The 13,013-nt window shown below is 40.5% G+C and overlaps 1 protein-coding gene across 2 annotated transcripts in view; it reads right to left on the bottom strand.

The window, feature by feature from the left end:
• Positions 1–13,013, bottom strand: part of LOC146393822 (12S rRNA N(4)-cytidine methyltransferase METTL15-like) — a 55,354-nt gene that overhangs the window by 40,879 nt on the left and 1,462 nt on the right. For both annotated transcript variants that reach the window (XM_084935782.1, XM_084935771.1), the window contains exon 2: positions 12,211–12,462. In XM_084935782.1, the coding sequence (XP_084791908.1) occupies positions 12,211–12,447 (237 nt within the window). In that variant the 5' untranslated portion in view covers positions 12,448–12,462. The remainder of the gene's footprint in view (positions 1–12,210; positions 12,463–13,013) is intronic.

Raw genomic sequence — 13,013 nt, forward strand, 5'->3', positions numbered from 1 at the left:
AAAAAGATGTCTTCTTTTTCTCGTCAGAATCAACTCAACTGAAAATGGAAACAGTTTTCAATCCTACTCTGACAAGCTTCTTTAGAGGTCATTCTCCTAGATTCTGGGGACTGTTGCCCATAAACACTGATTGTTAAGCAGTAAAATGTCTTCTAAGATATACAAACACACATGCACAAACATTCCAAACATCTTTTTCTGATTAAATTTTAATAATAGCAACGAAGCTATCTGCTAAAGCTGATATATTTACAGTATATGTGATAGGCCAGTATTGGCCCTTAATATTTGTAGACTATATATCAGTCTGATTTAAAATACAAAGAACAGACTGCTAACTTCTGCTGGATGGTAAATACAAAAAACCCTATAAAAAACAGAAACTGTAAATCTGTGTTTTGACAGGAAACGCGAAATAAGGTCAAATCTGATGCCCTGGATCTATTCAAAATGATTATGTGCTTCATTGGTGCCTGCTCTGAAAGATTTTTCTTAAGTGTGACACCACCGTCAATGCAGTGTGCTAAGGAAACAATGCAAACTGCATAAAGCCCAAGAATAAACACGAGTGGAACTGAAAAGAGGGGGTGAAATCATCTTAACTATATTCACAAAATGTAAAGAAGCATCAGGAAAGATGGCTATCTCTCCTGAAGGTGAATTTCCTAGCACTAAAGGACGACAAAAGAAGAACAGGGCCAAGTCCATTAGGGAGTGCAAGGAAGAATTGAGCTAAATGAAGGCTACATGGTGGCAGGCTTGGTAATAGGGAAAAGACATCTAGAGGCGTTTATGAAGATGCTTACTGTAGTTTCAAGACTGGGTTGACAATGTATGAAATAAAAGGAACTAGGTAATAGGGTGGAGGAGGGCAGTGGAGGTAGCTTGATGGAAAGCTTTAGAAGGAAGCTTCATAGTGCAGCACACAGATTTTTGATAAAGTTGCCCTGGGCCGTTCCACGACTGCTACTATAATCTGTCCACCAATGTTTGGTACCTTCCATGCCTATTAAAAAGTGACAACACATTTCAATGCATTACCCTGAAAAAGTGACAACACATGTGACTGGACAATCTGTATTAATTCATTATCAATTCACCATTATTCTGTTTGGGATGGTGCATTAAGCCTAAACGAATAAGTAGCGACAACACGCTCAACAACATGCCGGCTCATTCCGACCTTAGTCTTGTGAACTGGATGAATATGCTCAATAACATGTTGCTGTATTGATCTCATCTCCATTTCTGGTTATTTTGTGGCGATTTTTAGTGACTGTTTCACAGATTCATCCAAATCAGATATCTGAAACCACTCTATCATGGTAATAACACTTCATGCCTGACAAATTTTAATTATCTTGCTGTCTATACGGTCAAACTGTCTAAGCATATGGATATAAATGGCCAAAGTTCTGGGTGAGCTTTTGCCCTTCTGCCCCATGGGAGGTTACTGTCCTCCCTGAGCTTGCCTTATAATGCATGCATTACAGTTTGACAGGTGTACTGCTGCAGTCAAACTCCCCACCTTTCCGCAGAGCGTGATGTGCCCAGTGGGTGACACCAAAAGCTAGAAGCAGATTGGGGTTCCTGTCCCCACCTCATTGGGTTAGTGAAGAAATGACAAGGTAAAAAGAAAAGAAAGAGAAGGTAGAACAGTGGTGCAGTGGTTAGCACAGTAAGAAAGTCCTGAGTTCAAATCCACTGGCCGACTGGGGCGTGTATGGAGTTTCTTCTCCCAAAGTTAGTCCAGGGTGTATCCCACCTTTGGTTCTGTGACAGCTGGGATACGATCCAGCACCCCCGCAACCCTGAACTGGACAAGCAGTTAAGAAAATGGATGGATGCTTTAAATCTGAGGCATGTAAGTCTTTTGGGGGGTAGTGGTCAGCATCACAAACCATAAGCTGCCCAGAGGGTACGTGTATGCTGCTGATATAGGGTAGAAATGGCACGATACCACTTTTTTATGTCCGATACCAATATCATAAATTTGGATATCTGCCGATACCGATATTAATCCGATATAGTGTGTTTTTTAATCAATAAAACTAAGTTCATACTCAAGTTAAAAAAAATCAAAAAACACTAAAGCTATTCTGTTATACATGTATGCAAAAAATACACTGCACCCAAAATATTTCATAGTTCAGCAAAACTGATCAATCTAATAAACTTAAACCTACTCCATCCTCCCTATTCTGGTATTTTAAAGAGTAAGCAACCTAACTAATAGGGTTCTAAAACTCCCAGCAAAAAAATAAAAAATAAATAAAAAAATAGGGAACCACCCTCCACCTCATGATGCTTAATTGACGTAATCAACTTTAATTTGATGCAGTGTGAAAAAAAATGCACAGAAATCAATTAATTTTGAAGAATAATTAAATAGATTCAACATCTTTCTTCAACAGAATTGCAGACTGCACAGATGGTATCTTCCCAAAGGAAAAAGTACTATAGCTTACTAGGGTATATTAGACTTAACAGTTACTATATACAGTAATGGACTTCTATACATTTTACATCAGATTAAAACTTTGGGTGTAAGATTCGGATAATTATTTATTAAAAGCTAGACATTTTAAATGAGAATAAGAAAGAAAAGTATGTCTTTGTGCCCCCTTTTCCCTGTTAATGCCCAATCGGCCCCCCTGGCTAAACTTTGGTAGATCCGCCCCTGCACAGTTACCAGCAGTCAGCTACGTAGAAAAGGATCCTGGTGTAGAAAGTAATATTAAATAAATTCTAACAACAGCTGATCAAGCTTAAACGTGCTGCTGTTGTTCAGCCACCGGTTTCCTCTTTCCGGCGCGAATAGGGCAATAAACAAACAAGAGAGATGGACTCGCGACAGAAAAGTCGATCAGCTGATCATTAATCAGTTTCACGATTGAAGTAGCAGCAGGAGAGGGAGGGAGAGAGAAGAGGCAGTCACTCCATATATCGGTTGTTAAGCTTAACGCGGGAATGCTTTACAAACATTCAGAGATGAACTTACACACTTGCTTTACTTCTCTCTGGGATAACTTCATCGGAGATGAAATGCCGGATTGCTAGCGAGGCTACAAATACACACAGCCGCTCTATCACGTGACGCATACTGCTGCGACGTGCTACGGTTATGAGCCGAGTTACGCCATGTCGCAAGTTTTGTGAGGTCCTTTTTTGATATTTAATGGATCGGATTACATTTTTTATTTCTCTCCGATATCCGATCCAGTAATTTACGTCAGTATTGGACCGATACCGATACGTAATATCGGATCGGTCCATCTCTAATATAGGGATGCTGAGATTTACTACAACTGGCTGTGGTGCCAGTGTAAATACATTTCCTTCGGGTACACATCAGCAAAAGGTGAGGGGAAAGCATAACTGGCCTCTAAAGCATTAAATTTAGAAGTTGCCCAATGTCAAGAGGACAGGGCGAGACTTGTGGGACTCGATGTTCGAACTGATGCAGTAGTCCTCAGAAATGCCTTCCTACAAATATTTGAAATGTGCTCGCTGTTGTGTTCATTAAGTAGGTATTTTTAAAACTGTGGAGGTAGATGTGACGGGGAAGTTGTGTGAGCATAAGTGGGAAACCTCTGCTACTGGTTTAGGTCTGTAGTGTCATGTAGTGTCGAGCGGACATGGTCTTCCCTGCCAAATTAGTCAGGGAACAGGGTTTGCGAGGAGTAGGAGCACTCCAGCTGAGAACAACAGCACTTCATCTGGATGCTGTGGGAATATAGATAATGTTAGTTACACAGATAAGGTCACTGCAACTGACTTTTATCAGAAAAGGCACAACAGTAGTTTAATAAAGCTCATTTAAATGCAGGAACACATGCAGAGGAAGATCAGTAAAGGAGTACACAAAGAAAGCTGATTTAAATCATCCTCAGTTTGAATAGGCCACATGACCTAGGCTAATAATACTAACAGAGGGGATTCTACAACTACTGTCTTAACTATCAGCTTTCAGGTGAAGAGTAGAATTACCCCATTTAGGGTTCAAAATAGTTTGTCCAAATTACAGGAATTATGTCTGCACATTTTGAAGCCCTTACAAAATAAAAACGACGGGAACAACTTCATTTAAGACAGATTTAAAAAAAATCACAGTCAACAAAGAAAAGATAAATGAGCTAACCAAAGGCAAGCTATAATAATAGATTATAGATTCATGCTGAACATATTTAAAAGAAAGACCATTCAGATAATGTACTTGGACCTCACACAAACACCATATGAAGATGTGTTGCAGGAATGAGTCATCTCAATCCAGCTGTCCACAGGGCATGTATCTGATTTGCATACCCACACTCACACACCAGGAACAAATGTAAATATTGCAATAAAACCTGCTATAATAGCTTCAATTCGACATGAAGGAGGGTTTCCAGTGTATTTTTGCCAAGTTTAACAATATTTGATTCGTGTGAGTTATACAGTGTCAATAATTGTTATTAAAACTATATGCAAATACAACTCAGGAATTGATGTTGTAGCAGAGCACTCCCCTCCGATTTATGCCGCTGTTCTGCGATGTTACGTGTACGTGAGTTGTTGGGAGATTTCTCTCACACACCTTCTGCCTCTCCCCTTTCCCTTCACCCACTTGTATCCACACATACATGCACACGCGCAGTTTAAATTGTCTTACCGTGGTAAAGCCAGTCAAATAATAATAAGGTCCAACAACTAGGAAAATTTTCACTTCGAAGGGAGTGTTCAGATTCAGGAGCATAGTGTGCCAAAAACTGTAAGATAGTTTTGTAAGCGATGAAGCAAAACTGGAAAAAAAAGAGCACTTAGATTTTGGAAGTTGGGAGGGGGAAGGTTTCATTAGTTAAGCTGTAACAGCGAGGCACACTAAAGAGTCTTCTTTATTTGTTTGTTTATTGTTGTTAAAGTGAACCGGCGGCTGAAGAATGTGTAAGATGAAAGGACGAAAACATGTCTACAGGACAGTGCGGTGCGGCACCCACAAAGGGGTTGTCTGCTCAGCAAGGCTGAACGATTTGGCGCTCTGTAGACTGAGGCACCCCATTTGGCTAATGAAGTCCCAGACTGTCTTCACACCACACCCCCACCCACCACTCCACTATGAAATGTTCTACTCATGAAAGTAATGAGGCAGGGAGGGAGAAAGACTCTTCTGGCCACTGATAACCTCAGACTAAACTTGCAACCTTACGAGACAAGGGCCTAATATCTGGCCGTCAATCAGCCCCAGCATCCCTGGCTGGAGTGTTTAATTACGAGGATCAATTATTTACCAGCCTCGTCTTTCACTACTCAGTGCTCCCAAAAAAGGAGTGTAAAGGAGAAAAAAAAGAAAAAAGAACACCAGCATGACCCAGAAGACACTGTGGCAGCAAATTAAGTACAGATAAAATGGTAAGCTGACTTTGTTGTTGTTGTTTTTAAATGAATGACTAAATGGGCAGAAGTGCTCGCAGATTAATACACACCCAACTATAGAAAGTGATAAGCTAAAAAAAAAAAAAAAAAAAAAAAAAAAAAGACAAAACTGCAGGGATACTGATAGAATGAACTTCTGACTAAAATCAGGCAATGTCTTAGTGACAGAGCTAACTACTAGTCAAAGTCTTTTATAAAATTAATGAACCTTTAATAATATGTTTTGCATGTCCCAACTGTGTTCTAAGGTTAGTTACAAAAACAAAACAAAATAAAAAAAACAAACATTTTCACCGTCTAACTTGTCTGACTTGGTGTACTTCATATTTATGTTGTAGGCAACAGCAACTTCAATGGTTTTAACAAGATCATATTACCCCTTGCTTGTATGCTTGTGTTGACAACAGCAGTTCACCTTGACAATGGACTGGATATACTGGATATATTTAAAAAAGAGATCGAAAGAGAGAGTTCATATTAGTTTTAAAGTAAACTGTACTCTCTGTACTGTGGATTTGTCCACATGGGGATTTCTCTTTTTCCCTAAGGAGGTCCAGAATTCATCTGCAAGACTTTAAACTAATTTAGCGAGACAAGATCATATTAGCCTCAACTATGCCCTTCTTTCCAAGCTGGTACACTCAGTACCTAGTAAAAAAAAAAGGATTGTGATCTATCATTACCTTAAACTACCATAAAGTACATACAGATCAGCCACAGATAATTAAAAAACTACTAACAGGTGAGGTGTATTAATAGTGTTCATCATTATAAGAGTCCTTGCATTTTTGCAGATGTTTGTTTTGGCACGTACAATCATGCCACTCCCTGATGGGAACGCCCCCTCCCCCAAGCATACCGCAAAAACTGCACAGGACTTGATTTAAAGAACTCGACAAAGAGCCCAGGATCCAAATTCAGATTGCGATCTGACTTAGCATCCAAGGGATGCTCTAAAACACATTCACTTAATGTGTTTTAGAGCATTCACTGCCAATGTCCCACTGCCAGACACCGCAAGATACCCCAGAGGTGCTGTGTCCATGCCCCAACAGATTGGAGGTGTTTTTGGCAGCAAGACTTGGGACATACACAGTATTAAGCAGGTAGTTATTATTCTTAAGGCTGCTCAGTGCAAATTCTAAATGCCATCTGGTTTAAAAATTATAAATTAAATTAAGTTAAATTAATGCTGTTAAATGTCATTTAACAGCTTGTTTTTAATCACACAAGGGCACGCTATATTTTTTTCTGTGTTCTGTTGTTCTTCAGGGGCGATCGTGGCCCAAGAGTTGGGAGTTCGCCTTGTAATCGGAAGGTTGCCGGTTCGAGCCCCGCCTTGGACAGTCTCAGTCGTTGTGTCCTTGGGCAAGACACTTCACCTGGTGGTGGTCAGAGGGCCCGGTGGCGCCAGTGTCCGGCAGCCTCGCCTCTGTCAGTGCGCCCCAGGGTGGCTGTGGCTACAATGTAGCTTGCCATCACCAGTGTGTGAATGTGTGTGTGAATGGGTGGATGACTGGATGTGTAAAGCGCTTTGGGGTCCTTAGGGACTAGTAAAAGCACTATACAAATAAAGGCCATTTACCATTTTACCATTCATAAGAAACAGCTGGCAGTGTTTTGTGGTCACCTTTCCCAGAAAGGATTGTCTCTTCATGTGTCCGAATTCTAGCAAGCTCAATAACCTAAATAACAAAGTGAAAAACGCAGCACTCAACAAAGTCTGCAACGATTCAGCGACTTAACAGCCACAACACCTGTGGTTTGCCTGTTTTGTTGTATTTTTGTGCTACATTTCTATTGTCGTCATGAGTCTAGCCTAATCTGCGCTATTTATGGATCGCAAGCACCACATCGGTGGCCACCTGCTCTCTGCTCTTCTTTACAGTTACCCAGAATGGCTTAATGCACTTCTTTGGGACACTTAATCAAAGTTTTTATATTGATTATTTTTACTTATTGCTGCTGCCTTGGATTTGTGAAGTTTTAGGAGTATTAGTACTACAGCCATGTTACAGCCGAACAGAAACTGTCAATAGGATGATAATTGTGTTAACCTAAACCCACCACCACCTAAATCCCAACACGTTTGATACAGTTTGATATTTGACCCTTGCTATAGATGACAAAAGAATAATGTTATGCGATTTAGAGTTATTTTGTTGTGAAATGGTGCTCAATATTCAATTGATTGCTTAAGGACTGATATTGAGGCAAGGTTAACATGGCCTCGTTAATTCCACAAGGGGGAGTGTGTTGAGGCTGACATCTAAGAGTAGGCAGCTCATTTCTCCTCCTACAGCAGCTCAGGGTTTTTCTCCTGGACTCTCAGCTGATGGCTCATTAATCTATTCTAGAGGAGGGCCCCTACGCAAACAGATAGCCTGCGCAAGTGTACAACTCCATCCTTTTTAAACTTTTTTTAACCACGTGAAAGCACTGTAACAAAGAAAAGTTTAAAAATGAGTACATTTGTTTTAATTAAATAAAATACAACTCCATCTCTGTCTGCACACAGTGGAGTTGAGTCACTCCAGCTCTCATCGGCGTCTCATGAAAAATCTGAGCAGTCATTCCCAACTCTTAGCTGCCAGAATCTCTATGATTGCAAATTCCCATGATAAACTCACTCAGCGCCGTCTCAGGAACAATACCGCAATCGCAGTTAGCGGTGTTCTTAGTGCCGAATTGTCGAGTCAGTTACACGTTTAAAAAAAAAAAACAAATCTGTGACTCTAAAGTAGGAAACACTAAGAAAACTGTACAAAAATGAAGTAAATAATTTAGCCTGTGACACCGCTACCTCTCTCTGTCTCTGTAGTCAGAAGACAACAGACTATGCCCCGCCCACTGCATCGGCAACATCAGATTGGTATACGTCCCGCGCAATAGCTTATCAGCAGAAAACAAAGCAACAGAAAAGAAACATATGCAGTAAGCTAACAGAAAAGCGTTTTGAAGGTAAAGATGCACATGACAAACATAATCCTCCATGCTGAAAGTTGCAACACTGCATTCTTATAACTTTCAGATCTTAGTAGAGGTAAGTACTCCGGAGGGTGCAGTAGGAGGAACAAGAGGAAGCTGAAGGCTAAACTTGAGCAGAAAAGCACAAGGGATGTTTCGAGTGGAAGGAAGAAAATCACTGGCCTCCACATCCCCCCACCACTGTCAGTGATTTTGCCCTTCTTCTGGGCAGGTTAGGCATCAGCTGCAGAAAGTACATAATGGAAAAGGAGCGAAACCCGATAGTAACAGCACCTAGGTTCAGTTGACCTGTGCAGTTGTCTGTGATCCTGAGTCACATTTACAACCTGAGTCTGAAGTAGAGGAAAGTACAGGTGTTGTAAAATATTTCCTGTCTGGTTCCTGTAGCAAAGTCCAAACCATCAGAACTTAATGAGCACCGATGATGAAGGTGCTGGAGAGACTAGTCTTAGCCCACCTGAGACCACAGGGAGACCCTCTGCAGTTAACAAATCAACATAATCTGGGAGTGGATGATGTAATCATCTACATTCTAGAGAGACTGCACTTCCGTAGATATTAACAGCTGCACTGTGAGAATCATTGTCTTTGAATTTTCACATCCATTTAACATGATCCAGCTGCTGCTTCTCAGGGAGGAAATGGAAAAAGTCAGCAAGCAAGTGAACTTGTCCACCATCTCATGGATTACTGCCTGACAGACAGGTAGGTATGTGACCCTGGACAGTGCTCTGTCTGATTTGGTGCTGTGCAGGAGCTCCATAAGGGACTGTGTTGTCTCCATTCCTGTTCAGCTTGTACACCTCAGACTTTCAGTACAACTCCAGGTCATGTCACCTACAGAAACACTCTGATGATTCTGCAGTGGTTGGATGTATTAGTGAGGGGCAGGAGGAGTACAGAGCACTAGTGGGTGAATTTGACAGGATGTTGATGTGGTGGAGGAGTACAAGTACCTGGGCGTCCATGACAACAGGCTAAACTAGAAAACACAAATACAAATGCTGTATACAACAAGGGAATGAGCAGGCTCTAATTAAAATCAACTCAAATATGGGATAAATAAAGTACTTTATATCAGCTGACCATCGTGTCTAATTACGTCAGAAACATTATATGGGAGAAACAAAAACACTCAAAGAATATTGAACACAAATATCCCAGCCCTGCCCCCCAAAGAGCCAGTTAACAGCCAAATCGGGAAACATACAGTCCCATTTTTTTGTTGCACTGAACCATGCACACACGGTGCATGGTTCAGTGCAAAGGTTTTTCTTAGCTTGCTGCATTCATAATGCAAATTAACATGGCATGGCATTGTTCAAATGTTTTGCTGGGTTGAGCCAATGATGTTGATTGGCGCCACTGGAAATGATAAATAAAGTCAAGGAACTTGTGCGAATATAAAAACTTTTTAAAGTCAACTTTGGATAAAGTCATTAAACCTTTTAACCAGCTGTTATTAAATCTGACTGGTAGCTCCATATATGTAGTTAAAGTCATGGTCTCTATCTATTCAACTAGGTAGGGCCTTTAAAAAATTGACCAAATAACTGACCAAAGCTAATACGAGCTAATAGCTAAGGCTATCGCTATAGCTTGCTGTCAGGCCATCTAGAGTGGCCTACCTAACTTTAAATAAATACATAAAAAAATACAACTGAAATCTTTAAGCTAACAGTTAAAATGTTAACTTATGTTAACCGTTGGCTACATAGCCACAGCTTAACAATCTTGTTTTCCCTGGCCATCACATCCCTCAGATACATCACATACCATATTTCAGATTTCTCTGGTAAAAAAAAATAAAATAAATCAAATAACATAGAATTAACATTTGTTAAAGGCCATTTTAATTTATCCTTAGTGTACACAAATAATCTATCTACTGAGATATTTCAGTCTATATCAAAGTGGAGGCCTGACACACCAATTTAAATATCCCTATAACAAATAGTTAAAAGGGCAGAGAAAAGAAAATATCACCTTAGGTTTAGTCCTGTCCCAGCAAGCTGTTTCACACAGACCTGCATTAAACCACGGAAGAAAAGCCATCATATGGGGCTTTGAAGGCAATTCATGGTGAGATACAGTGTTCTTCATTAAGCAAGGATACAATTTCAGACAAGAAATATGACAAACTATCAATCAAGACCCAACAAGCATGATGGCCATTTGTAAAACTGAGAAAATAGAGCGCAGGCTACCACTGCAAATTAGATACCTGCATACAGATTTACAGCCAGACGTCCTGTGTGGGAGGCAGCAGGGCACTGAAAGCCTCCATTTACACACTTCAGTTTAACTGCAGTATTTGCTCTGACACCCATCATCGTGTAAGTCCTCCATTCATACAAACTCTTCTTCAGCCAACAAGAGCAATTACATATTAGTGATTATTTTTATAAAGCCCATTTAATCTTTAATCGTTTGGACATTTGTCTGCAATTAAGGGCAGGTTTTCCTCCTCAAAGCAACTGATCTGTTACTGACAACATCACACGCCCACTACAAATTTAAGCGCTTAAATGGCAGCTCTGTCAGAGCCATGTCAGAATTCACATTTGATTCCCGGACAAGTTATAGTTATATTTTTGTAGTTATGCAGTTATATTTAGCCCTGTAGATATATGAATACGAATGACTATGAGTCAGCACCCCGATAAGGTTGTAACATTGCTGTAGATAAAGACCAAGTTCATTTGTAACACTATGTTCTCACATGAAAGAACAAACATCTGCAGTGAAGGAACACTAAAGAAAGACTTCTGAAGGTAATCACACATCATTTCCACAGAACGTCACACCAAGTGAGGTCTACAGCACATACTGTACAAAAAAAAATAAAATCTATCAAACTGTTTTTAATAGCATCTGATTGGCAAGCTGTCTTGGGACAGTTGGCACATGGGCGGGTAGCGGAGGAGTTTAGAGGTGCTAAAGTTCAGGCAGGAGCGATGCAGCACCCTGTGTCCTGCCAACAGACTTACAGTGGCGCAATTCCTGACTAAGTTGTTGACCCATGGCCCCCACCTGCCTTGACCATGCATTATCTGAGGGGTGGAGGGGGCCATTACTTTTCCCTCCTTTCCTGCCTGCCACGCCAGAAGGCTTTTGACTCATGCCCATCTGTCCTGGTAGTACATACATTAAGTGAAAGCCAAGATACTGCCACCCTGTCCAACTCATGAATGCCTTTATAACAACAAGTTGTTATGTAGTGTGTGAACAGAATTTTACCTTAGCAACAAACACCTTTGTGAAGAGGATGGTTAATCAGGAAACAGGTCATTTCAATCCTCAAATCACAATGAGAAGAGACCTTTTTGTAAACCTCAGTAGCCGACACAATGCACGCAACAGCCTGGCAATAACTTGCTTTCAAAAGCTCTGACACACATAAGAAAATCAAAATTTGGGGACATGAGAAACACCTCTCAGTATGAGTTTGCATGCCTATGCTATTACCACAGCAACCGAGGCAGACCGGATAACAATCCCTGAAAACACAAATATGATCTAATCACTTGCAAATATTGTCGGCAGTCAGTCTGGAGATTCAATTTAGTCCTGCGTCAGATTTGCCTACAGTCTGAGCACATTCCAGGGCCTTTTTAATATGGAAATACACCAGGTAAAAAGGTTCAATTGGAAATAATGTTAATAAACACAAGTAAAAAGTCAACCCACTGCTACCTGAATGCCCGCCTAAAGCCCTCATTTTGTCCAAATGAATATTTGACATATTTCTAAAAGAATGGTTAAACAAACAGACATGAACTTTATTAAGGACACCAAAAATTGTACCTGAGCTGGTTGAATGTCTAAGTATTGAAGCACCTCTTTCAACATGACAGGCGTGTGAGGAGGCTTTTCAGCTGAAACAGCAGACAGGTCTTCGGATCTGTCCTCGTGACCTGGACCAGAAGATGCGCCAACGAAACAGGAGTTCAATCTCGGCCTTAGCCTTCTCCATGCTCTCCGCGCAGCCAGATGTGTTTTTCGCATCATTGGGTAAGAGCGGACAGTCATGTGGAAAATCATGATCGTTATAATGATCTGTGGAGAAGTAAATTAGCAAAGTTACATGATGAGAAGAAAGATGGAAGGTTAAGCTAATCAAGAGGAACTTGGTGTGTAGTACAATTTTAAAGTTGACACTCCATCATCATGAAGCTGTGCTCTGGAGAAGCTTATAGTATACTCCGGGGTTTATCCAGTTTAACAGCTGCACTGAGACCAAACAGGTGGGAACAGGAACAATACAAAACTATGAATTAAAAGCTATCTTACGTCACTTGGAAGAGGAAAACATTACGGTTCCAAATTCAAGGCAGATGCAAAAACTGTTGACTGACTAAACCTTTCCAATAACACGCTTCATTTTGAATATATTTAAAGATGTGGCCATGATTCTCAGTTCATGACTGCAGTAATATTGTGAAGCATTCTATACACGTCTATACATACTTTACAGCAGTGGTTCAGACACATGTGAATTCATATGTGTGAAAAACCTGTATTCCATCTCACAGCAATATTTCTTTTTATTGTCAAATGACGGCGCTTTTTTATCTTGTGGACCTAGGAAAACACCAGCTTATCATTGT

The sequence above is a fragment of the Perissodus microlepis genome, chromosome 1 (genome assembly GCF_051167445.1).
Source record: "Perissodus microlepis isolate ML-2025 ecotype Zambia chromosome 1, ASM5116744v1, whole genome shotgun sequence".
In the NCBI taxonomy this organism is placed as follows: domain Eukaryota; kingdom Metazoa; phylum Chordata; class Actinopteri; order Cichliformes; family Cichlidae; genus Perissodus; species Perissodus microlepis.